Below are 25,616 nucleotides of genomic sequence, written 5' to 3' on the forward strand. Positions count from 1 at the left end.
TTCCAATGATCATATTTCAGGCAATGTAGGATGAGCCTTTTGCTTGTGCATCCATCTCTTTCTCCTCGCCCATTGTGACACAGCAGAATGAAATGAAGACATTTCAATTAACCATAGTTTCCTGTTTTGTCCAAACTGGAAACGATGGTCACCACTTTCAGAACAAGCCAGGGGTTGAGCCACATCTTGCATGGTTAAAACAAGGTATGACCATCCAGGTGCAGTCAGCAAGGCAACATGGAAATAGTTTCCAGAAGGCAGAATATGTGCTTTATAAATGGATACAGTATTCAGGACCAGCATGGCCTGTGGTCAGGATTCCTCTCAGGAATGATGGGAGTTGGCAAGAGCGCCAGTTTGGCCGTGGGTGCCTGGGGCCATGGGCTTTGTGGGTGCCTAGCCCCTTCATGGGGAATTTTGTGGGTGCTCAGGCACCCAGGGCTCCAGTGAGCCGGCACCTATGGGGGTTGGAGTTCGACAACATCTGGAGGGCACTACATTACAGATACGGAACATCTTAATAAACCACCAACACATAAAGCAGAATCCTTGCAGGAAAAAGTTGCCCTGCTGAATGATTTCACAAAATAAAGAGATCTAAAAGGGTTTAGATAGAACTGTGGCTCAGGGGAAGAGAGCAACTTCAGTGAAGGGGCGTTTCCCCCATTCCCACTTCCTCTCACGTGCACTGTGTTCTGTAACCAAGGAGATAGAAGTCATGGCCTCATTCTCTGCGACACCAGGCAGTGCTCCAGAAGCGCAAGTGTGGGAAGCAATGTGTACTTCCCTATACCTGAATGGTAAAGGAGGTCTCGGATTATTTATTTACATTTTGTTTATATATTAAACATGCTTAGGCTCATTCTTCTACCTAGAGATCAGAATGGGCTACAATGCAGGAGAGCATAACAAGTGTACTGTAGGATATGAATGGGTGGACCTGTCAGTTCTGGTTTCTCTCCATTTCCCCCACATCAGTTGGTCATTTAAAGCACACACACACACACACACACACACACACACACACACACACCCACACACCCTCATGAAAATTCGCCAGCCTTTTTGTGCCTCTTTCTCCTAATAGACACATTTTTGTACACAGCTCTGCCTAATATATACACATTTTGGCAAAACAGCTTCTCTAATAAACTGGATGTTTGTATGCTGTTTTTACTATATATGCGTATCCAGGCACACGTTACCCTAGTTATATGCAATTTGTACACATTACTTGGCACTGCAAAATTCAGAGAAGGGAAGATTTCGAAGGATGACTTTGTTTTGGTTTGTGCGTCATTTTGCAAAGTGTGGCTTAGGTAGATGTGCCTTTAAATGTGAACTGAACAGAACTTCTCCCCCGTTTGTATCACAAAAGTGTCAGGAACATTAAAAAAAGGCAATAGTGTGCATATTAGCTCCACTTTGAGGTCATTGTGTCAATCTGTAACGCAGAAGGTTGAATCCAACCAAGTCACTGTGGAAGCAACTTCCTCTCCCTCCAAGCCTCCCTACCTCAAGCTAAGATCTAGAGGGTTGTGGCTGCATCCAGTGTAGATTTGGGGGGCAGGCACACAGGAGGAGAAGAGGGAGGGCACGTTCCATTGTGTGGTCATTCCACTTGTGCCATGACTTTGTAGGATGTAGAATGTGGCAGTAAGCAACAGTGGCGAATAGCCACTGGCAACATGGCAAACCTTTACAAAGTAAATCAAGCCAAGCTTCTGCTTTTTCAGCAGAGTGAAACTTATACAACAAAAATTGCAAATACCGGTGCAAATACCAGCTTCTAGGGGCAGTTTTGTGTTTGTGTGGTAGTCTGGTTCCCAGCCTGGTTGCCCTCCCCACCACTCACACACACAGAACAGGTCTTTAAAAACAAGCAGATACATTAAACATAACATGATGTCGGGAAGTGGACTGAGGAGGAATGGTGGGGATGCCCCCCTTCCTGAACCTCCTCGAGAAGAGGAGGATGGTATAGAATTACAACAGTGGTTTACAGAAGGTCATAGCACAGAGGGGAGACACTGGGAAATGTTGGGAGAGCAGCAGGAAGAAGAAACCAGGGGAGAGACAGCTGACAGACTCAGTTTCTTAAGACAGCATTCCTGACACTCACACCCTTCTCAGGACCTGGCGTGCTTTGAGAGTAGTAGAACAAAAAGCTCAGAGGCAGAAAGCACAGGTAAGCCGGCGCAGGGATGACGTAGAATAGGAGAGATTCCCTGAAGCCTGACACATGGATTTAATGGTCTATTTTGCAGGGAAGTGTCCATTTCCAGAGTTGCCATTTCTTAATTCATAATTGTTCTTCAAACACGTTTATTGTTCTGCATGGTTCTCCACCACAGGAACTTGAGATGCAGGCTCGAGCGCACGGACTCTCTATCGTGCCGTCCACAGGCCTTTGCTCGCCCGAGATGGTGAACCGGCTCATCAAGCAGGAGCCTGCCGTCGACAACTGCAGCCAAGAGGTCCTGCAGCGCCACCCCGACCTGTCTTGCACAACCACTCTCGACCTTACCGACGGCACCATCACTTTCAACGACAGCCTGGCCAATGTGACTGAGTCAGCTGCCGGCACTTATGCTGTCCCTACGAAAATGGGCTCCAAACTGGAAGACATCTTGATGGACGATACCCTCTCTCCTGTCGGGGTGACCGACCCGCTCCTTTCCTCATTGTCTCCCGGGGCGTCGAAAACAAGTAGCCGAAGGAGCAGCGTGAGCATGGAGGAATCTGACCACGCTTGCTAGTGAATGCAAACTAGAAAGGCTCTTCGTGGACTTCTTTGTTTCTTGATCAGTAGATTAAGTAATTTGCTCTGTTTTCTTAATAACTATCTTTTAATATAAACCTTCAAATAGCCCAGTGTATGTGACTTTTTTAATGTTTGCAGAGACTTGTATATTTTATTTTAAAACTACCAATGCTTCCAAAGTATTGTACTGCATCTGTGAACCAGATTCGCCAAGAGCTCCAAAGTGAGCTCATGTCTACTTGAAAGCAATAGAGTTAGACTGATCACCAAGTCCATGATCCACAAAAGGTGAAACTTCCTGTATAACTGTAAATGATACCCATTGACGTGGAAATGAAACGTAGAAGAATGTAAAGAAACCAAAAAAAGGACTAGCTTTGTAAAACTATTTTTTTGTGTTGACTTAATAGTGCCTCCTTTTAAAGATACAGTACTTGTTAATCTAATTTAATCTTTCCCAAGGCATTAAATATAATATGTATGTCAGCGGGTCACCTGTACAGAAACTAACTCACGGTGATCTCGAACAAAGTACAAGCTAGAATGAAGTAGGGTGAGACACAGAGAGATATTTAATGACATTGGCATATGGTTATTTTTGTTCTGGTCTCCGGTGAGTGGACAACCTTCTAAATCATGGTTCAGGGTGTGTTTTTTTAAGAAATCACTTTTAATCATGGTAAGAAATCTATACTGGTATTTTAACAATGCAAGACTGGTGAATATTTCAAGCTCTTAACAAAAAAATCTTAGTACCCTCTGTCAATTGGATATAACCAATTGGATTTTGTTTTTTTTTTTAATTGCATTGTACAGTTACCTGATTTGCATGGATTTTTCACTTTTTTTCTCATTCTGAGTACATTTGTATTTTATTTGTAAGAAAATGCCTCTAGTTATCGCAATGATTTTATTTTTAACATTTTAAAACCCCACAAAGGGGGTTGTTCTGCATTCTTTGTACACACTTCAAAGTAAGCTTTTGTGCAGGTTCCTGTCTTTTCAAGAGTGGTTTTGTGACTATTTTATATATTACAGTCTCACTTGGAAGAAATGTTTTGACACCGACAGAGCTTTAAATCATAGTACAGATTTAGGTCTAGTTAACAAGACGATGCTCTGCGTTTAAAAAAACATAAAAGGAAATAGGAAAAAAAAACAACCCCAAACTTAACGTATTTATTTTTAGTGATACAGGACAAATAGAAATATGCTTGAGAAACACGGTTGCTATATCCTTTAGTGCGCTGTTAGATTTTTCAGGTTGAAAGAGGTTTTTACTATATCTGCAGGTATTAACTGTTACTTGATCCCAACGTTGTCAAGTTTAACCATGCAACAGTGTTGTCGTGAGAGCATGTTACATGCATTATCTTCTCCAGCGTAGTCCTATGCAATAACAGTAGTGATACTTGTATGATTGTCATGCCTAAATATTTTATACAGTGGCTGTGTGGTCTTACCAGTTGAGCAAGTGATTGGCTTCCCGCCCTAGCAGCCACCCAGCTGACTTGCCAATGGCAGGGAAGCATATCTCATTCAGAGTGAAGTGCCTTAAATTTAGCCGTAGTCTCCGTGAACTAGCACTGACTGAAGTGTGCGACCCAAGACGGTTTGGGAGGAGGGGATTGCTGATGGTGGCTGATGGGTGGGGCACGGCGCTCGTGACGTGAAGCAAGAGCACCCAACTCTTTCACCCAAGCCTGTACGAATTCTGACACTATTTCTTGGACTTCTTTGCTGCTCCAGCTTTGTATCTGCGCTTTGGAAACCCAAGCTATAGGCAGCTGATAGTTCTTCAGAACGCTAGGGTGACAATCAGGATATGTTAAGGTAGACGAGTCTCAAAAGCAAACAGCTGCTGTGTAGTTTGGTTAAACATCTGTGAAACCACTAAGGCCAAATCATGCTCCACTAACTTGGGGGAGCAAGACCTGGGCCTCATCTTTGCATCGCCAAGAATCCACATAGACCTGCCTTCCCTAAGTTGGCTCCCTCCAGATGTTTTGGACTACAACTTGCATCAACCAGCATGGAGTTGTAGTCTAAAACACCTGGGGTGCACCAGATTGGGAAAGGCCATGGTAAACAAAAAAAGAGAGAAATAACCAGAGGTGGGAACTCTAGTTTGAAGGATCAGGAAGGCATTTTCTCCTAACCTCAAAGTATCTTCCAACTCAATAATTGCATGTGGTAGGGGTCCCCCCTCCATTTTGACTATTATCTGGCCAGTGATAATGGTCACAGGTGACTGTTAATGTAGGAGTCAAAATTTGAACTGCCTTAGTGCTGACAGCGCAATCCTAACCATGCCTGCTTGGAAGTAAATCTAACTGAATGGGGCTTACTCCCAGGTAAGCGTGATTGGGATTGCAGTGTTAGCTTTCACAGCGAGTTAAGAATCCTGACCTGTTTCTTCTTTCTTTCTTTGGCGATCACTCATAGCCGAGTAAGATTGTCTTCCATAAACACGGTTTTAACAATGAGTCCATAAGTGACTGTGGAGGCAAGCGGGTGTTTGGCCCATCATTAGCAATGTGGTGCAAGTTACAGCTCATGAAAGGTTTGTTGCCATCTACAAGCGATGGAGTACCTGTGGTCTTCTAGATCTTCCAACTCCCATCTTACTGGACCTCTAGCCATGCTAATGGAGCTGGAATCTAAGAACATCTGGAGGACTGCAGATTCCCAATCCCTAAGGCATACTAGCAGCTGGAAGCTAGTTAGAATTTCATTGTGGAAAGGAAGCTTATTTCCCCCCCCCCCTGATATGGGAAAACTGGGTTCAAATTTTATCCCAGTCTGCTTCAGTGAAGTCTTGATCCTTAACAATGCAAGTGGCCTGTATCTTTAGAAGTAAAAAGTAGAGAACTACAGCTGTGTGTACCCTGTACATATTAGCTTTTCTAGATATTGGCTTCTTTTTTTACTTCAATGCAAACCATGTAAAATAGGCACATTAGGCAAGCTTACATATTTGCTTGTTTTGCACAATCTATTATGTTTCATTTGTCATTGCGACAAGGTGTCTACTTTAAGTGGGCATGTTGAAGCTCAGACCTACCCCCAGCCCTGTTCCTCAGAACACTGGACATCCTTTCTCAGGCTTCAGGCATTATTTATTTTTTCACACTGTCAAGCCTGTCTTTGCACAGCAAGGACTAGAAACCTGCTTTTAACAACGATAACAGCAGCAGTTTAAGATTTTATAGGATGCTTTGTATCATGTTTAGGTACCATATTTTGTGATTGCAAATACAAAGCCCTGATTAGTAATAACAAATGAGACATAGTGCAACTGTTCAGTTAAGAAAAGCTTTTTTGCCAGGGTTCAACTCAGCAGTGTTTTTGGATCAAGAAATAAAGGTTTAGTGTACCACTTGGGTCCTGATAAAATTGAGCCCTACTCTGTGACTGAATTGCAGGCATGCTTTGCCATGGCACATTGGGAAATGCAAACTTCCTAGTTTAGGTTTCTCTTGGATCAGATTTATGGCTCTTTTCAGCTGGATCATGCGTTTCCAAAATCCCTTGGGCTTTCTCAACATTGCACATCAACATTCTCCTTGGTTACTTTGTTTTTCTCTCTTCTCAAATTATGTTTGGAGCCCCTCTGTTTTTAAGGTGGAGTTTTCATATCACCAACACTGAAATCTCTTGAAGTGAGTAGGACTTCCAGAATTGCAAGCTTGGAATTAAGGTCTTGAATGAAGCCGTTTTATTTGTTTTATTTTGAACCAAGAGCTGCGGAACTGTTAGGCCTTAAAGTGTGGTGCTTCTACAGGGGAAGAGATGCTGGAGACACTTGCTAAGTGGTAGGAAATCATGGAGCGTGTGGCTGTTCTGATATTTCTTCAAACCACAATGATTACACAAGCCCAGATGCCAAAACCGGGGAGCGAGTCATGACACGGCTAGCTAGGTAACACAGAGTACCAAGCAATTTTAACTGTTGCCAAAACCATGCAAGATATATTAGTGCCATGAACATGTTCCTTACTACTTAGATAGATAGATAGATAGATAAATAGATAGATAAAGCAATATTAACTCTGATGCCTATAAAGCCTTTAGGAAGCATATATGGAGAAAAATAAACAAAGCAAAGCACAAAATAATGCACTTACCATTTTTATTTTTATTTTTTTGGACATAAAATGCACTGGTGAAAAATGGAAATTGATGGTATCAAAGGCCTCTGTATCTTGAAAAAGTGACATAAATGACTGCCTCTTGTTCTGGATGCTTAGTACCATGCTGTTAGTGATCTTTTCACCTGCTGTCGGCCACAGCAATAAGTTGTGTATGGTCCATCGCACTGTAAATTATGGATCAATATTAATGTAAGCCAATTAAATAATTTGAACTGTTCCTAATAGATGGATTAAAGCGTTTGGTTTTTCGCACAATGGCTACATAATTTGTGCACGGTGCAAATGAAATACTTAGCATTGTGTGAACCAATGGACTGTGTTTCCAGCTTTGTGTGAGTTTGTGTGACAAAGGAAGCATCGGGCTGAAGAAGAAGGGACCAGCTTTTGTTCCTGCACCATCTGTCCTGTGACTTCTTGACACTGTCTCTTCGGCATCCATTTAGTCTTCCCTTGGATCCATTTAACTGACAACTCAGCACACCGTGCAGAACCTTTCTCTCGCAATCCTTTTTATATATAATATTTGAATGCAGTATATGCTGGTAACGCTTTTAAAGTTCACACTTGAGTTTGCGGTGTGTGAGGGTGATAGCTTTCTGCCTAAGCAGCTGCTTGCACCCCTCCCACTCCCAAATTATCCAGACCCTTCGAGTATCCTGATTTAGTCGGGACATCACGGATCGGCAGAAGCCGCCCCAGCTTCTGTTCCCAATCCTGAATGTCCTGATTTTGGTCCCTCACACTGGTTGTGCCAGAGCAAGGGACCAAAAGACGGGAGCCAGAGCAAGGGACCAAAAGACGGGAGGCGGCTGGCCTGCTAGAAGGTTGGCCTGGCCTGCTGTCTCCTCCCGACATGGCACAGGCTGGGTGCTGTGGAGAAGGACAACTAGAAAAAGGAGGGAGGGAGTGGGTGAGTGAGGAAGGGGTTGGTGGCAGGGAGGGAAGAAGAAGAGGAGGAGTTTGGATTTGATATTCCGCTTTATCACTACCCTCAGGAGTCTCAAAGCAGCTAACAATCTCCTTTCCCTTCCTCCCCCACAACAAACACTCTGTGTGGTGAGTGGGGCTGAGAGACTTCAGAGAAGTGTGACTGGCCCAAGGTCACCCAGCAGCTGCATGTGGAGGAGCGGGGAAGCGAACCCGGTTCACCAGATTACGAGTCCACTGCTCTTAACCACTATATCACACTGGTATACACGAGGGACAGGGTCAGCAGGTTGGGGGCTGCTCCAAATTGCCCTCCCAAAATGTTGGGGTGGGCTGGGGTATGAATTATCCCATTGTTTCAAGTACCCAGACTGAATTTAGATGGGTTTACTTCTGAGTAGACAAATGAAGCCTTACAGACAAGGCCTGAGTAGACAAATGAAGCTTTATAGTCTTCTCCCCTTCCCTGAAGTGCTGCTTGTTTTGCATCGAGCTAAGAGACGAGGCCTTTCCACATTTTATTCTCTTGAACTGCAGGGTTTTTCCACTGCTCCGTGTTTGTTGTTGTTGAGCCGTTTAGTTGTGTCCGACTCTTCATGACCCCTGTGTTTAACAGCTTCCAAATCATTCCCAGGCCACCCCCTCTCTCTACAGACCACCCTCTGCTTATTGGCTCTGCTTTGCAACACCAAATGGTTTTGCCTGCCCAGAATGGGTCCTTGAACTCTGGTAATACCTCATGCATTTGGGGGATGGAGGATAGCTGTGTGTGTGTGTGTGTGTGTGTGTGTGTGTGTGTGTGTGTGTGTTAGCCTACTGTAAAAAGGTAATAATTTGCACCCATTGCTCTTGCCAACCTTTGCTTGTGGCCCTGGCTGCCACTTGGATGTGGCCCTCACAAGGCTGTCCAGAAGAGAATGTGGCCCTCAGGCTGCACAAATTTTCCCACTTCTGAGGTCTACCATGTCCAGATGGAAGAGGGCAGGGCTGCTGCTCTTATAACAATTGTGTAGAAGAGAGGTGCAGGTTTCAGCAGCTGCAACTTGTCTCCTTTTTGCATCAGGCCACCCTGTCCCTATGGGACGCAGGTGGCGCTGTGGTCTATAAAACAGAGCCTAAGGCTTGCCGATCAGAAGGTCGGTGGTTCGAATCCCCGCAACAGGGTGAGCTCCCGTTGCTCGGTCCCTGCTCCTGCCAACCTAGCAGTTCGAAAGCACGTCAAAGTGCAAGTAGATAAATAGGTACCGCTCTGGCAGGAAGGTAAACGGCGTTTCCATGCGCTGCTCTGGTTCGCCAGAAGCAGCTTAGACATGCTGGCCACATGACCCAGAAGCTGTCTACGGACAAACGCCGGCTTCCTCGGCCTATAGAGCGAGATGAGCACCGCAACCCCAGAGTCGTCCGCGACTGGACCTAATGGTTAGGGGTCCCTTTACCCTGTCCCTGCATCTCCTGGGCTAAAGAACTCCTAGACACAGAGACATGGTCAAGAAACAACAAAATAAGTAAATCATTCAAGGATCCAGGTTACCCAGTTCGTTGAGGGTTCCTCATGTAACTTCATGCCAACAATTGAATCCCAAAGTGATTTCTAATACTTGAGTGCACTAGAATTACCTCAAATAATTGTGTATACCATTGAAATGCACTGGGATTGCAGTTCCATAGATGTGATTCCAAAACTGAAATCGAGTCTGCCTAAAAATAAGAAAGCCATCTTGCTGCTAATGCACATTTTATTTGTTTCACATAGGTTCATTTGTGCCATCTGGTGGGCTCAGGCCAGTATTACAGATGCATGGTGCGAAATGTTGGGCAAAGCGAGAAATGTGTACAACCTTTTTAACCATATGAAATACATCCAGGAGACCCAAATCTTGGTTCAGAAACTGCTTATTTTTATGGGTTTGAAAAAGCCCCATGGCACAAACCAACTGCCATTTTCCAGAGCGCCTTATAAGATAGAGAAACATAATTATTCATAATTTTGTTCCACTAAACAACTAGTGGAAACTAGTGTTGGCTGTGTAATCTAACACTGACTAATGATACAATTCTATTCAAACTGACGCACAATTTAAAATGCCACCATCTTGCTTGGAGGACATTAAAAATAAACTGTGAAATAGGCACACAAACCTGAATTGAGTAATTTGAGTAGAACAATGAGCAGTATGTTGAGTACATATGAGCAGTAGGTTGGTGACTTCTGACATAAATGGCGGCTGTATATGTAACAGCCGGGGGGGGGGGGAGCAATATAGCAAGCGTCTAACAACTGAGTTCATTCAGAGTGTCAAATCCCTCCACGTCATCATATATGAGTGTATCAGAGAAGGCCAGTTTGAACCAGCTGGTTTCTCATTTCATTTTCCTGCCTTTTCCTCCCAGTGGAACACCCAAAGCCACGAACTGGGGAAAAAAAGCAAATTCTACTGCCCATGGTTCTTGAGAAACGGCTGCTACAATCAAACGATAGCAATCTGGGGCAACCAGAACTGGGGGTCTTAATTCCTGGAATCCTCAGGCCGGTAGTCATTGGTGAGCCATGGGACTGGTAGGGAGCAAGGCAAGGAGACTAATAGTGGGTGGAGACAGAGCCAATGAGAGACAGAGCCAGGAATAGACCTGAAGGAGTGGTAATTTGTATTAGGTAAAGAGACCCCTGACCGTTAGGTCCAGTCGCGGACGACTCTGGGGTTGCGGCGCTCATCTCACTTTACTGGCCGAGGGGGCCAGCGTACAGCTTCCGGGTCATGTGGCCAGCATGACTAAGCCGCTTCTGGTGAACTAGAGCAGCGCACGGAAATGCCGTTTACCTTCCCGCCGGAGCGGTACCTATTTATCTACTTGCACTTTGACGTGCTTTCGAACTGCTAGGTTGGCAGGAGCAGGGACCGAGCAACGGGAGCTCACCCCATTGCGGGGATTCGAACCGCTGACCTTCTGATCGGCAAGTCCTAGGCTCTGTGGTTTAACCCACAGCTCTACCTGCATACTACTTATATCTTTATTGATTGCTTGGTTGCAGTCATGTCCCACATTTTCTCCAAGGAGTTTGAGGTGAGGTCCATGGTTCTCCCTGTTTCTCATTTAATCCCCATAAGAACCCTGTGAGTTAGGTTAGGCTGAGAGGCAGCGACGGGCCCAAGGTCCCCCAGTAAGTGGGGATTTGAACCCTGGACTCTCAGGTTGTAGTTTGGCATTCCACACACTGGCTCTCTACTTGGAGAAAGGATGCAAATTTTCACAATACGCACAGCTCAAGGTACAGCCAAGCTTTTATTGGAGGGAAGTCAGACGGGGAGTAGGAATGACCGTGGGTGGCAGGTAACTGTCATGCCTGAGGCTTTAGTTGAAGGTAGATCTGTGTTCGCGGGCTTGGCCCAGCATGCCAGATTTGTTATTTCTGTTGCACGTTGCGGCTTTGCATAATTTCTCTGACAAATGCAGAACTAATGTGACATCCACACACCACATTAGATTAGTTCCATATGATCAGTTCTAATCCAATGAAGACCCAATGAAATTCATGTTGCTCTAATGCGAATCGTGATTTAATACTCCAATTTGTAAGTACTTTTGTCTGGATGTAGCATGTAATTTGCATCACCGGCAGCCTCGGCTCAAGACAGACAGTGGCTGAACACTGAGGACAAGAATGCCTGATTTATATCTGTCTGGAAGAAGGGTGAGGGGTGGTGGTTTTTGACAACCCCCCCCCTCCTTGACAGCTCCCTTAAAAGCTGCTCCAGGGGTTGGGAACACCACCACCACCCCTTGAACAGTGTGCGAGAGGCTAGAGCTGCAACACTAAAGGCCCAATTTCTAGTCCAGACCAAGAGCACATGTGGGATCTCTAGCAGTGCCCTGTCTGAGGAGCACAATTGACTGCTATGGATATATGGAATGAGGCACTTCCTTAAGGTAATCTGATTTATACCAGATTTTGTGAACTGTTTGAAAGTACAGTGGTGCCTCGCAAGACGAAAATAATCCGTTCCGCAAGTCTCTTCGTCTAGCGGTTTTTTCGTCTTGCGAAGCAACCCTATTAGTGGATTAGCGCTATTAGCGGTTTAGCAGTTTAGCAGGCTTAGCGGCTTAGAAAAAGGGGGGAAAGCGAAAAAAACGCAAGACTCGCAAGACGTTTTCGTCTTGTGAAGCAAGCCCATAGGGAAATTCATCTTGCGAAGCGCATCGAAAAACGGAAAACCCTTTCGTCTAGCGGGTTTTTTGTCTTGCGAGGCATTCGTCTTGTGGGGCACCACTGTACTCCTAATAATTTTATCCTCTGCTGCTGATTTTACCATATCCTACTTCTCTGCCAAATGGTCTTCAGTTCATTACACTGGTACCTCAGGTTACATACGCTTCAGGTTACAGACTCCGCTAACCCAGAAATAGTACCTCGGGTTAAAAACTTTGCTTCAGGATGAGAACAGAAATTGTGCTCCGGCAGTGCAGCGGCAGCGGGAGGCCCCATTAGCTAAAGTGATGCTTCAGGTTAAGAACAGTTTCAGGTTAAGAGCACACCTCCGGAACGAATTAAGTACTTAACCCGAGGTACCACTGTATATCAATCACTCCCTCAGTCCTTATCTCTTTTGTTGTTGTTGTTTAGTCATTTAGTCGTGTCCGACTCTTCACGATCCCATGGACCAGAGCATGCCAGGCACTCCTGTCTTCCACTGCCTCCCGCAGTTTGGTCAAATTCATTTTAGAAGCTTCAAGAACACTGTCCAGCGATCTCGTCCTCTGTTGTCCCCTTCTCCTCCTTATCTCTTAGTCATGAATTATCCACTTTGCCTTGTCCCTGGGCTCTGTTTCCCCTCTCTGTGCTATTAGGAAGACTTCACACCATCCTTCCTGCACCCCCTCTCTCCCCATGGGATCACTTCAGCATTCTAGCAGGAGAAGAGTGAAGCTGCCCCTATCTGCTGGCTTAGGTTGCTGAACTACTTCAGATTTATGGCAGAGTTGGTTGAACCTCCCCATCTCCTCTCCTTTCCTCCAGAGAAAGGTAGAATCTCAGTAGCATTTCAGGCTGAAAGGTTAACAGGAGTAATAAGATAAGTTTGCTTCCTTAATACTCTCAGACGAGTTTGTCAAATGAACTCCGTAAACCTCAGACAACCTTTGGAGATTTAATGAAAGCTACAAAATACAATACAGTACAATGCACATAAGAAGCAGCATTCGTGGAGGGGGAAAAATGCATACAATCAGCCACCTGACTCTCGTATCTCAGCATGTTAAAAGAAGCTCATCAGAAAAAGTGCCACAAACATCACCCAGGCTGCTTGCTCTCTTTACTTTGAAGCGCATAAGCTATCGAATGCAGGGGGGGGGGGCGGTCTGTACGCATCTTCTACACAAATCACCAGTTACAGGAAAACACAAAAAAATGCCTCAAAATGGAAATGCTTCCTTGCTACAAAATCAGATTAATCGCATTCCTCAGGGCAAATCTGAACTCCCAAGTTGACAAGCCGCCTGTTAGATGTCAAACTTTTGCTTGTGAAGACTTGCATGGTGAATTGGATTGAACTGAATAGCAGTTCACATAATAACTCTGAGATAGACTGCGAGGTGTGGAACAAAAATTGGAAGAAAGACAGCAAAAAACTATAAACAAACTATAAACTATAAACGAAAAGAAAAGATGGAGTCTACATTGCTAATCTAAAAACATTATTTAACTAATTAGTTCTTCAGTTGATGGTTTGTTGTGAAAGTTTGGGAGTGGCCCAAGCAGTATTCAGTGAGTAGAGATTTTTTTTGCCAATTCTGTCATATGGGAGGAAGACTATCTGAGGCAGGTAGATGACAGGGTTCTTTCCATGCTACAGTGGTACCTCGGGTTACGAACTTAAGTCGTTTCAGAGGTCCATTCTTAACCCGAAACCGTTCTTAACCTGAGGCGCGCTTTCGCTAATGGGGCCTCCCACTGCTGCCGCGCGATTTCCGTTCTCATCCTGGGGCAAAGTTCTCAACCCAAGGTACTCCTTCCGGGTTAGCGGAGTTTGTAACCCGAAGCGTTTGTAACCCAAGGTACCACTGTATTGGCATTGCTTCTCTCAGGAAGTCTCCCCATTTAACCTGATCAGATGGGGACTACAACCAACCATACTACAGAGATAGTATAAGGATTAGTCCTAAGAGCCATCTTGGAGAAGGAGGAAGAAGGAGTGGCTGGTGGTATTTCATTCTGGATCCATGTTGTTTGCCATTCTTCATGTAGACAGGTATTGGGATTTTGCCAAATGGTTGGTCCTTCAAAAGTGCCCATTGGCTGTTTATCTGAATTCCCAATTTGCCTGTTGCTCTGGTGGTGATTTATTGTTTTCATCTGCTTCCATTGTATTCATGCTTATGCAGAGATGTTTTTGCATTCACTGGTCCAGAGAATGTAAGCCCTCTCCAGGGTTTCCTCGCTGATGTCGTTGAATATATCTGGAAAGCAAAAGTTCCAATCAGTAATCCAAAATAGTGCCAAACTAAGATTTGTACAGTTATCTAGTTTCTTTTTGTTTCTGGAAAATTGAGCAGTTGTTTTGTTGTGCTTAAGTTCTATATTTGCGTTTTGAGTGTGTACATTTTTGCCTTGAGTAAGCGTTTTGTGAATGCTTAATTAACCATACAATATATATCATTATTTAATCCATGGTCTGCAGCTAAGTTTGTTCACTTCCTTGACTGCTGCTTGGCTATGTGTGCATTTTGTGTTCTGCCCATGGATTCACTGGTGATCCTTGGACTCTCCTCAGTATTGCCCACTGTGGTTAAATGTCTTCTGAATGCTTATTTCCTTTCAAAAAACCAGAGAGCTATGCATGTGACTTGATGGGCAGTCTGCAGATAGACTTGTCCTGTTTACATTTTCTTTGTAAATGCTCTGAGTTCTTGCTTTGTGCTCGTGACATGGTTCTGTTAGGTAGAGCTAAGGTGGCCTCAGGGTTGGGTGCTATCACTTGATGGCAAGAGATTTGCATCCATCTGCAGTGCTTGTACATCTTTGAACAGGCATGGGGAACCTGTGGTCCTCCTTGTCTACAACTCCATCATCCCTGATCATTGGCCATTCTGGCCGAGGCTAATGGGAGTTGGGACTTAGAGAGCCACAGACTCCTCTCCCTGTCTTAGATGAAGAAAGCATTTTCTGTCAGCTGTTCTTTCTGGCTCTTTCAGATTGCCCACTATCAGAATCTTAGTCTTTCCAGACTAGGTTACCTTCATCCCAAGTAAGTGTGAGCAGGGTTGGAGCCTAAGTCTGGTTTTGTAATGGGAATTACACACGCTGCTTGAATGCTTTTGATACCCGCTAAGCTTTACAAAGGGAATTAGTCAACCCTAATGCAATTACTTGAAGTTGCCTGTTTAATTACATCTTGGAGGTTGTATAATAATTCTGGTGGTTGTATAATATCTGAAGGAAATGCTTTGTCATAGTTTATTTAAAGGTTGTAATTAAAAGGGAAACCCAATTAAAACTATAAGCATGGAACTGCAAATTGTGTGGCGGGCATGCTAATGTATTATCCCTCATCCCTTTTGTGGGGCTGCAATGGTTGAGATTTCAGGTGCAGAGGTTTCTCCCCACCCCACCATTTCCCTCTTCCCACAAACACTGCCAGTGTCAAATAAGAACCAAGATTAGAACTCTGTTGGAACTGCTCTGGAGTGAGTGGTTTCAAGACTGCAACCAGAGTTCCAGGAGAAAAGGTCTGGCAAGAGCTTATTCATATATCTGCTAAATGTATGAATGAACTCATAGTGCAGAGCACCGAAAAGTTCCTTGTGAGCAGGGTTTGAGAGGGCTTCTTCGGGGGGGGGGCTTTCCTCCCTCATTGGGCATGTGTGGGTGGTACTGGGCCCACACATTCTCCACGTTGACCCAGGCACATCCTGGATGGAAGATAACAGTGAGACATCTACTTTATCTATCTAAAAAAAGGGGGAAAGGTAAAGGACCCCTGGACGGTTAAGTCCAGTCAAAGGCAACTATGGGGTTGCAGCGCTCATCTCGCTTTCAGGCCGAGGGAGCTGACGTTTGTCCACAGACAGCATTCTGGGTCATGTGGCCAGCATGACTAAACTGCTTCTGGCACAACGGAACACCGTAACGGAAACCAGAGCGCACAGAAACTCCATTTACCTTCCCACCACAGCGGTACCTATTTATCTACTTGCACTGGTGTGCTTTGGAACTGCTAGGTAGGCAGGAGCTGGGACAGAGCAACAGGAGCTCACCCCATTGTGCTCTATCATCTATCTATCTATCTATCTATCTATCATCTGTTTTACATATTGCTTTTCACTCTGTTGCTCCACATCCTGAGCCTTTAGGATGGTCTGGACTTCAGAACGAAATACAAACAATATTGTGTTTTAGAAAGAAGCACAACACCATTCTCAGCTTGCCCTTAAAGCGGATGACCCCAGCAATGACGCACCTGCTGTTCCTAGTCCAGTTGGAAGAGGCATTCTCATGTGCCCAGCACTGTGCTTCAATCTTTCCGTCAAGGCCTTTTTGATAAGATGCCATGTGCATTTCTTGTGCCACACTGGGAGCTCCAAAGCGACCATGCACTGAATGATGTGAGCCTTCTCACTGTCACTCAAAAATCCCTTCACGTGGGACAGGTAAGTCATGAAAGCCATATCAATATTCACAGCTTCTCCATGCATCAGCGTTGGTAAAACTCTCTGAAATGAAGGACACACAAGCATTTATTACATTGTATAGCATATACGCAGATGGCGCTCTGGTCTAAACCACAGAGCCTAGGGCTTGCCGATCAGAAGGTCGGGGGTTCGAATCCCCGCAATGGGGTGAGCTCCCGTTGTTCGGTCCCAGCTCCTGCCCACCTAGCAGTTCAAAAGCACGTCAAAGTGCAAGTTGATAAATAAGTACCGCTCCAGTGGCAAGGTAAACAGCGTTTCCGTGCACTGCTCTGGTTTGCCAGAAGTGGCTTAGTCATGCTGGCCACATGACCCAGAAGCTGTCTACGGACAAACGCTGGCTCCCTCGGCCACTAAAGCGAGATGAGTGCCGCAACCCCAGAGTCGTCTGCGACCGAACCTAATGGTCAAGGATACCTTTACCTTTATAACATATCAATATTGTTGTGAGATTGGGAATTTAGACAGGAGAGGTTTCATGGGGCCAGAAGGATTGCAATAGTTCTTTGATAACTCAGAGGCAACATTGCTAGATATGTAATGTCTCAAGGAGGAGAGGAAATGGCCAGAGAATAAGACTCACTCATATTCCCTCCCCTTGCCAGGGGGACATGGCAAGCTAGAGAGTGGCGAACAAAAAAATGCAGTTGTGATCTGGAGAAGGTGACTCCAAGAGTTGAGTTTGGACTCTGTAAGCTAGCAGTGTTTGAGGGCTATGTTTCATCTCTCTGGAGATTTGATGTGGGAACAGTGGGCTTGCCTATTGGTGTGTTTAACCTGTGTCTCCACCTATGCTCAATCTGTACATTTGTATATGAGCCCAAACATGTCAAAATATCATAAACCTCCTTCCCAAGGAAACCAATGTTTGTGATATTAAGGGAGAAGGCAGGAAATGCTAACCCAGCCCCCTGTCAAACACCTCACATGATGACTGCATCTGTGGGGGAAGTGGGGCTGTGGGGCTGCATCAGATGTCAAACAGACCCTTGAAGCCCTGTATTGGGAAGTTTTTAATGTTTGACATTGTACTGTGGTTTTATTATGCTGAAAGCAGCCCAGAGTGGATGGGGCAACCCAGTCAGATGGGTGGTGTATAAGTTGTTAATAACAACAACAACAACAACAACAACAACAACAACAACAACAACAACAACAACAATAATAATAATAATATAACAATAACAATAATTCATTTGTACATGTGATTATCATGTGAAGAGTGCTTCCTGCTTAATATTTTGGGTTATATAAAAGCAAAGGGTTGGGTTCAGCTAAATAGTTGCACTAGCGGGAGCTAGAGCTAGGACTTCGGCTCTGCCCCCTCCCCTCCCCTTGTGCCCCCACAACTAGCTCCCAGAGGGGGCTCAGGAGAACCCCCCAAATAGTGCACCGGGGAGGCAAGGGGGGATCTTTTCACCTGCAAGCAGAAATCCATGCACTTACAGAACAATCATAATAGTTTGTGACACTGAATTCCACCCAATATCATCACACACTTCTGGGTACAAGTAGTGATATGTCACAAGCTGAAAATGCGGAAGCATGCAATTAAGATATTATTATTGTAAGCCCATTGGGTGGAAAGATGGGATAGAAATGTTGTTCAACAATAAATATGCTATCTCCTCCTCACCATTTCCAGTTCTGGGCTTATAAGGTGGCCAAAATCCACCAGCCTGTTCAGATCATCTTCCCACAGATTTGGGGCAAGCTCTTCCAGCATGGTTTCTATGGCAATTCTGGTCGTCTTCAGTGCTGCGTCACCATGGTCAGCTAAGCTGCTGTGTGACTGGAACTTGGTATCCAGTAAGAATTTCCCATGACTTTTCAGCAAGTCAAACAGGCCCTTGTGTTTCATTAGTGCCATCTTGAACAGAATGAAAGAAAGAAGGGTTGCAGTGGACTGAATGAGGGTTGCACAATAATGCCAGGAAGAGGCTTGCTTTGAAAGCATGGACCTCACACTGTACACATAAAACAAGAGACTGAGTAGATCTCAGAGATGATCATAGGCAATTTGAGCGGCTTTAGCATGCACACAAAGTTGATATTTTGGGAGTGAAACTCAGTCACAGGGGAAAAGGAAGCAACAGCTTTGTCCTGTAGATGTTTCACCCAAAAAGACCACATAATAGATGTGGTACATGAGCCACAAGAGAAGACAGGTGTGCATGCAGTGAAAGCTATTGTGCATAGGATATATGAAACAAATGCTAAGACATTAGACAGAGCTTGATTAAGAAACAACAAAGGTACAGATAGAGAAAGGAAGGGAGATGGTGCTCTCTGTGTAACAGTTGCATGCAGTGATCCAGGAAAGTGGATGGAGTGGGTTTTGTGGGGAGACTCTGAATATGTAAAAGATAAGCAATGAATACAAGAAGGGAGAAGATGTTTCCAATACAGTGGTACCTTGGGTTACATACGCTTCAGGTTACAGACTCCGCTAACCCAGAAATAGTGCTTCAGGTTAAGAACTTTGCTTCAGGATGAGAACAGAAATCATGCTCCGGCGGTGCGGCAGCAGCAGGAGGCCCCATTAGCTAAAGTGGTGCTTCAGGTTAAGAACAGTTTCAGGTTAAGTACGGACCTCTGGAATGGATTAAGTACTTAACCAGAGGTACCACTGTACAGGGAATAGGATATAATAGCAAGGTAGCGTCATTGAGAGTGACTCTGGATATGCAAGAATTGGGGAGGACAAGATCAGGAAGACTTGTGCCATAGCTAAGTGGTACAGTGCATAGTTGGCATGCTTAAGGTTCTAAATTTAATCCCTGGCATGCCCAGGCAAAGAAGCCCAGGTAAGAAGGCTGGGAAAGACCCAAACCTGAAGGCTTGGATTGCTATTGCCAAGTAGTTGATGGGGTGGAGACACTCACCGGTCTTCCTGTCACCTGCATCAGTGCTGCTTACTGGGAGGTAGAGGAGGAGTGAAAAGACAGTGGGGAAGTTGTTGCAGTGCAAACACACTGGGGGAGTCAACCTGGTGTTTCTGCTGGTGTGTTTGCACCACACTAACCTCACTGCTGCCTCTCCCGACCTTGTATACCTCCTGGAAAGCAGCAGCAATGTGCCTGATGGGAGGTCAGGTGAGCACCCCTCCTGTTACCCTCTTTTGAGCTAAAGAGATAACCAATCAGCAAAAGGCAGCTCCATGGAACTACTCGTTTCCATGTGTAGAGGGATGTGCACAGGAAGGGGTAACAGGTGTTGTAAGTACCACTTTAGGAGTCGCAGAGAGATGCAGAAACAATAAATGAAAGAGGCCTGTCCTTCCAGTTTCCTCTTGAAGAGCCACATAGCAAAAATCACTGTGAGAGAAATAAATAAACAGGGAGCATCTGTGGAAATGAGCTTGCAAGGAGCAGAGAGTGTGTGGAAGCAGTTGGTGAAAGAGAGGAAGGAGTCTCTGCAGCAAAACCATCGTACCTTTAAAATTTCCCCAAGTCCATTGGAGATGTGCTGGCGGGGGACTGTTTTGAGGAAGGCTCTGTCAAGGAAAGTGGCAACAGGAGGAACGTAGCTCCCGAGCTTGTTTTTGCACTGAAGGAAATTGACGCCATTCTTTGCTCCAACACTGGCATCCACGTAGGACAGGAGGGTGGTGGGGACCCGAATGTAAGGGGTGCGCCTCCTGTAAAGCGAGGCTGCCAGCCCCACAATATCCAGGCAAGCCCCTCCTCCAATTGCTATAATAGGCTCAGCGCGCCTGTCGATGCCAAAGATTTGCACTTCCTGCAAGATATCAAGCACCAAATCCATGGATTTGGTCTCTTCTGTGGTGGTCAGGGAAAGGATTTTATACTGAACCAAGTTTGCTTCAAAATATTCTCTGACTGCGGTGCCATACAAGTCATCGACCGTCTTATCGATTACAATGAAACGCCTCTGGGCCTCTTTGTTGTGAAGGGCTCTCTCCAGTTCCTTTGGATCTCTGATGTGCCCGTACAGCAATGTCTTGTTGGAGGGATCCAGAAGACCGCGTGTTTCCACCACCTTATAGCAAAGGTAGATAGGTGCTTCCACTGTCCAGGATATCTCTCCATCTGAGACAGTTTCAGATCTGTTGGGAATTATGAGGGTGGGGGGTGAGTAGTATGGAATATACATTAGTTTTGTCTATGGCTGAGCCAAAATGCCCTCCACAGTTTTCACTCTCACATTTGCACATGAAAGGCAGAGTCCATTTGATGGAGACCCTGCTGAAAATCAGACCCACTCTTATCTTCAGTGACAGCATCATCATTTCCTTTTAATCTTTTTGAAAAGCTATTCTCACTGCCCTCTCAATGCCACCTTGGAGCTCTTCCTGGTAGAGAGGCCCCTCTTCTGGCTGCCATTTTCTCTCCCTTGGAATGCACCTAGCATTATGAAACATCTAGATGTGGTGTCCTTCTAAAGGACAGAGGCACTTCTTTTTGGGAGGGGGGGTGAACAAATGAGGGGTTGCCATTTCCCCTAATAAGCTCTCTTAGATTTCTCTTCAGTCTTCTGTATTTTGCTCTCTCCTCTGCTAATTCTTTCTGTGGCTTTTCTAAAGCCTTGGGTTCTCTCTTTTTCTTTCCGTGGGGTGTACAAAATCATGTACAGAGGAAGTAACATCATTCACAGGGGTATGCTGAGGAGACCAAAATGGTAACCTCTAGCTACTGTGAAAAGAAATACCTGATTTACCACAGCCACAAGTTGTAAGAAGGAACCCCACCACCATTCCCCTCACAGAGCTACAGTTCTCAGTGGTTTAACAATCAATCCCTCTTCCCAGGGAACTCTGGGGAATCGTAACTCTGTGAGGGGAATGAGGGCTACTTAATAATTCTCAGCACCCTTAGCAAGCAAGAGTTCCCCCTGCATTCTTTGGGGGAAGCCATGTTTGTTTAAAGTGGTCTGCCTTAAATGTGTGCCGCTGATGGGGCCTCGGTGTGATCTTAATTTTTTTTTACTTTTCAGTTCTTATGTAGCACTTTCTGAACTCGATGTCTTTTTCTGTCGCTATGCAGGGCAACAAAAGAAGGTGCCAACTTTTAAAAAGGCTGAAGTCAAGCAGCAGCTGGAAGGAATGACTTGTTTTCTTTTGAATTTAGTGGCTCAGTTTTTTCCTGCCTTGCTCCTGATGCTGTGTGTTGTCAGACGATGGACAGGTGAGCTTGGTTTGGGCTAAACCATGTCACAAGACCAACTGGGGAGGCCTGGTGGGCCTGATTAGGTGCAGTGTAGTGGTTAGTGTGTCAGACTTGGAAGTGGAGAAAAGCTTAAGAACCCAGCAGTGAAAAATTCACTGAGTGGTTGTGAGCCAGTTACCACCTCTCAGACTACCTTACCTCGCAAGGTTGTTGTAAGGATAAAATTGCAAGTTGGCAGGGGACGAGGGGAATCAAACACATTATTTCTGTCATAAATTCTGTGCAACAGTCAAAGAATCTCTGTAGTTCACTCACACTGTTGCTGGCAAGGTTATCAGAGTCATTGCACTGCTAGAACTTGCCAGCTCCACAGTGGCTCGGAATGAACAGGAACCGAAGTGTGTTTCTACCTTTGTAAAATGCAGCCTAAAAACCTGTAACCGTTGATGGTCTACATCAAAATTCATCTTGATTCTACAAAGATGATTATGATCTTTACACAACTGCAAATATTGTGGAAATCTGCAATATGTGAAGTAATACAACATGGTTAATATTTAATGGTCACAAATGTGTTCTGTTGCAAGAAGAAGGAAATTGTCCTACACTCAAAGGTTAATTAACTGGAGAGATGACTTTCCTGCACAGAAAGCAACGTTTGTCCTTAGGGGAAAACTTGTCAGACATTCACCCATCTGTGACTTTTCCCCCTTTAATGTTGCTGCAGGATGCAAACTTCACTTGAAGTTTATGACAAATGCATTATGCTTTTTGATCAAGCTGATGGTTTTTAGTATCACTGTATTTGTTTTCCCCCATCTCTGGAGTTCATTACCCGTGTCTGTGAATTTGGAAATGTCTGCTATCGAAAATCCCTTCTCTGTTCAATTCCCAACCCCAATCAAATTCCATTTTAGCTCAAAAGACTTTCCAAGCATTAGAGAAAGCTTCAGCACAACAATGAGAGAGGCAACGTCATTAAGTCATGCCACTGCAGTCTCCTTTTTTTGTGCCTCAGTACTTATGCTCAACTGAAACTGGTTTGTTTCTTATTCTGATTAGGCTGCAGATCTGACCACAGGCTGCTTCAACCCTGTTGAATTCAAAAGGTTGTCTCCAACTTCAGCCATACTTGGATGGCTAAGAGACCTATGTACTCTAAGCCTTGAAGGATAAATAGCTACCACTTATTACACAGTTGTCTGAGAACCTTACCACCTTGGCTAAATTAAAGCATATTACATATAGGCATCAATATTGCGTGGATACCTACTCGGACACATGGAGGGCTTATAATGTATGTTTAATTTTAATATTTGTGTGCTGAAGGCCAATGTATCCGCAGTGTGAGCTGGTGACGATCTACCCATATTATCAGCATTGTTTGTATATTATTATTTTGTTTCTTTCCATTTCTCTCTCTCCTTTAATTATATTTTATCTTTTATCCTTTTCCTTGTTAAATTTGCAAATACAATATATATATATATATATCAACAAGAAGAAAGCCCAGTACAATACTTACATTAAAATAAGCCCCAATGACCACAGGGAGACTTCCTTCTGAGTAAACATGCCTAGGATTGGGCTGCATGTCAATATTGATATTAAATTTGAAAGCTTAGCAATGACACTCGTCAGGACAATATTTGAGAACAAATAATCTAGGCATCAACATCTAATACCTCCATGATTTCCCATTCCAGAGACCATGAATGATTACTTAACCCAAATAAGAAGAACAGTGTCTCTGCTGCTTCACATTACAGAGTATTGTACAAATAAAATGCTTGACGTTTTATTACGTTTTTATATTTTGCTGGAAGCTGCCCAGAGTATCTGGGGAAAGCCAGTCAGATGGGCAGGGTATAAATAATAAAATTATTATTAGTAGTAACCTCATCTACTTACATTTTAGCCTGGGAGACCACGATCTCATTCTCAGCATCATGAATGGTTTCATCTTTCTTGATTCGGCACCAAGTATTTTTGACCCGCACTAGCTGGAAGTCTGTTTGCTTGGAACCCTGTGTTCCAGATTTTGTATCAGCCAAGAAGATCTCTTTGGACTGTGGCATGGTTGCAATGTCTAGTTCAAGAGGTGTCTGGTAAGAGGGGGATTTGCTGTTTGCTTATAAAAGCTCCACGGGGACCATTGTTTGGAATGGGAGGTGTTCCTCACCTGGTGGAGTGAAAAGGTTGGGCTGGGGGGGGGTGGAATTACAAAACTATCATTACTTAATCTCTACACATGAAAGAGGGGTGGTCACATCACCCGGACCTGCGTGCTCACGTGTGCATACACACACGTACAGTGAAAATGCAGAGCCTAGGGTTGTATAACTCAATAGTTTTATAATGATCAAAAAGTACAATTAGAGTGCACTTAACTTCTAACAGGAGGCCCTGCAACGAAACGGCAGTGATTAATGTTGAAACATTTCTATGCCATAAAAAGGAGGATTCCAGGAATTTATCTCAACTTCCTGACCCTTTTGATTATAACACAACTTTATGTAAGCCTTGATGGTATTTGAGATAGAGCCACATATTATTGTTAGAACTGGATACTAAGGCCCTGCTGAATTGTGTGTTTTATATTTGTTTTTATGGGCTTCTGTGCTCCTGTTTTGTTGGTTTTATGTTGTGTTTTTTAAGCATATCATTTGTTTTATGTTGTGCACTTCTAGAGATTTTTTTTAAAAAAATATGAAGCTGTTTGTAAATGCAGTACATAAAATAAATGCATGAGACCATCTTCAAGACAATTCTCAATCTCTGTTTTCTCCTCATCTCTGTCACATTTGTAGCTCACTTGTCCTTAGTGCAGCCCAGAGTAATACACCTCTGCCTCCCCCACCTCATTTTATTGATGCAACAGCCCAATGAAATAAACATGGCTGAAACTAATTGCCTCAAGGTCATGCAAGGTCATGTCTAAGCAGTGATTTGAGGGCAGGTCTTCCCATCCAAATTGCAGCACTATCCACTATGTTATACTGTCACACAGCTGCTGATGCCACGTTGTCTTCTAGTCCAAAGCATCTCAAAAAACAAAGTGTGCTTTTAAAATATTCAGTCTTCCATTCTAATCTAGAGTTATGAGTGATCAGCCAGTGTGGTGTAGTGGTTGAGAGCGGTAGACTCGTAATCTGGTGAACCGGGTTCGTGTTTCCGCTCCTCCACATGCAGCCTTGGGCCAGTCACACTTCTCTGAAGTCTCTCAGCCCCACTCACCTCACAGAGTGTTTGTTGTGGGCGGAGGAAGGGAAAGGAGATTGTTGGCCGCTTTGAGACTCCTTAGGGTAGTGATAAAGCGGGATATCAAATCCAAACTCTTCTTCTTCTTCAGGGCTCCTGCATGATTTCTCTCTCCTATACAAGTATGCAATATATTTCCACAGACACAGAACATGGGCCAAGATGCGCCACCTTCCCAAAGCCCTGGGGTTGCCAGTGTGGTACCTTGGGTGGACTGCTGCCCTTGAGGACTTCCCTTGAACCCCACTCATAGTCCCCTTTATCATGAAATGGTGAGGGTGGTTATCTTTGCCCCTTCCTCTGAACAATACACAGAGTGGAAGCAGGCCTTTTTTCAGCCAGAACATGCTGCAACTCACTTCCAGCACCTCTCAGGTGGGCGCCATTGCCATTATAAGAGAAAAGGGAAGCGTTCGTGGTGAGTTCCAGCAGCTCTTTTTCTAGAAAAATAGCACTGAGTGAAAGGAGGAAGTCCAAAGAGTGGCACTCTTTGTCACTTCCTCTTTCAGCTCTGTGGGCTTTTCAAGGCACACCCCAAATGACATAATAATAATAATAATAATAATAATAATAATAATAATAATAATAATAATAATAATACATATTATTTGTACCCCACCCATTTGACTGGGTTGCCCCAGCCACCCTGGGTAGTTTCCAACATATAACAAGCTAGCAACTTGTTGAGCGAACCCTGTA

General features: G+C 44.5%; 2 protein-coding genes across 9 annotated transcripts in view; one reads left to right on the top strand and one right to left on the bottom strand.

Annotated features, from left to right (window-relative positions):
- The window catches only part of MITF (melanocyte inducing transcription factor), a 141,035-nt gene extending 133,895 nt beyond the window's left edge, over nucleotides 1-7,140 (top strand). For all 8 annotated transcript variants that reach the window (XM_081184223.1, XM_081184225.1, XM_081184224.1 and 5 more), the window contains one exon: nucleotides 2,355-7,140. In XM_081184223.1, the coding sequence (XP_081040349.1) occupies nucleotides 2,355-2,759 (405 nt within the window). In that variant the 3' untranslated portion in view covers nucleotides 2,760-7,140. The remainder of the gene's footprint in view (nucleotides 1-2,354) is intronic.
- A 5,830-nt stretch (nucleotides 7,141-12,970) lies between these two features.
- LOC308581606 (2-epi-5-epi-valiolone synthase-like) lies at nucleotides 12,971-23,872 on the bottom strand. Its single transcript, XM_081184269.1, has 5 exons — nucleotides 23,568-23,872; nucleotides 19,963-20,596; nucleotides 18,164-18,397; nucleotides 16,299-16,551; nucleotides 12,971-14,298 (listed from the first exon to the last, which is right to left on the bottom strand). The coding sequence occupies exons 1-5, from the start codon at nucleotides 23,732-23,734 to the stop codon at nucleotides 14,216-14,218; spliced, it is 1,371 nt and encodes a 456-aa protein (XP_081040395.1). The 5' UTR covers nucleotides 23,735-23,872; the 3' UTR covers nucleotides 12,971-14,215.
- Between the last annotated feature and the right edge of the window lie 1,744 nt (nucleotides 23,873-25,616).

The sequence above is a fragment of the Podarcis bocagei genome (genome assembly GCF_964188305.1).
Source record: "Podarcis bocagei genome assembly, chromosome: 2".
In the NCBI taxonomy this organism is placed as follows: domain Eukaryota; kingdom Metazoa; phylum Chordata; class Lepidosauria; order Squamata; family Lacertidae; genus Podarcis; species Podarcis bocagei.

Excerpts from the sequence above, each read along its gene's own strand:
- LOC308581606 (XM_081184269.1), bottom strand. The coding sequence starts at position 23,734 with ATGCCACAGTCCAAAGAGATCTTCTTGGCTGATACAAAATCTGGAACA. Across the intron at positions 20,597-23,567 it reads GTGGTCTCCCAGGCTAAAAT|ATCTGAAACTGTCTCAGATG; the intron begins GTAAGTAGATGA and ends AATTCCCAACAG. Across the intron at positions 14,299-16,298 it reads AACTGGACTAGGAACAGCAG|ATATATTCAACGACATCAGC; the intron begins GTGCGTCATTGC and ends TTTGCTTTCCAG.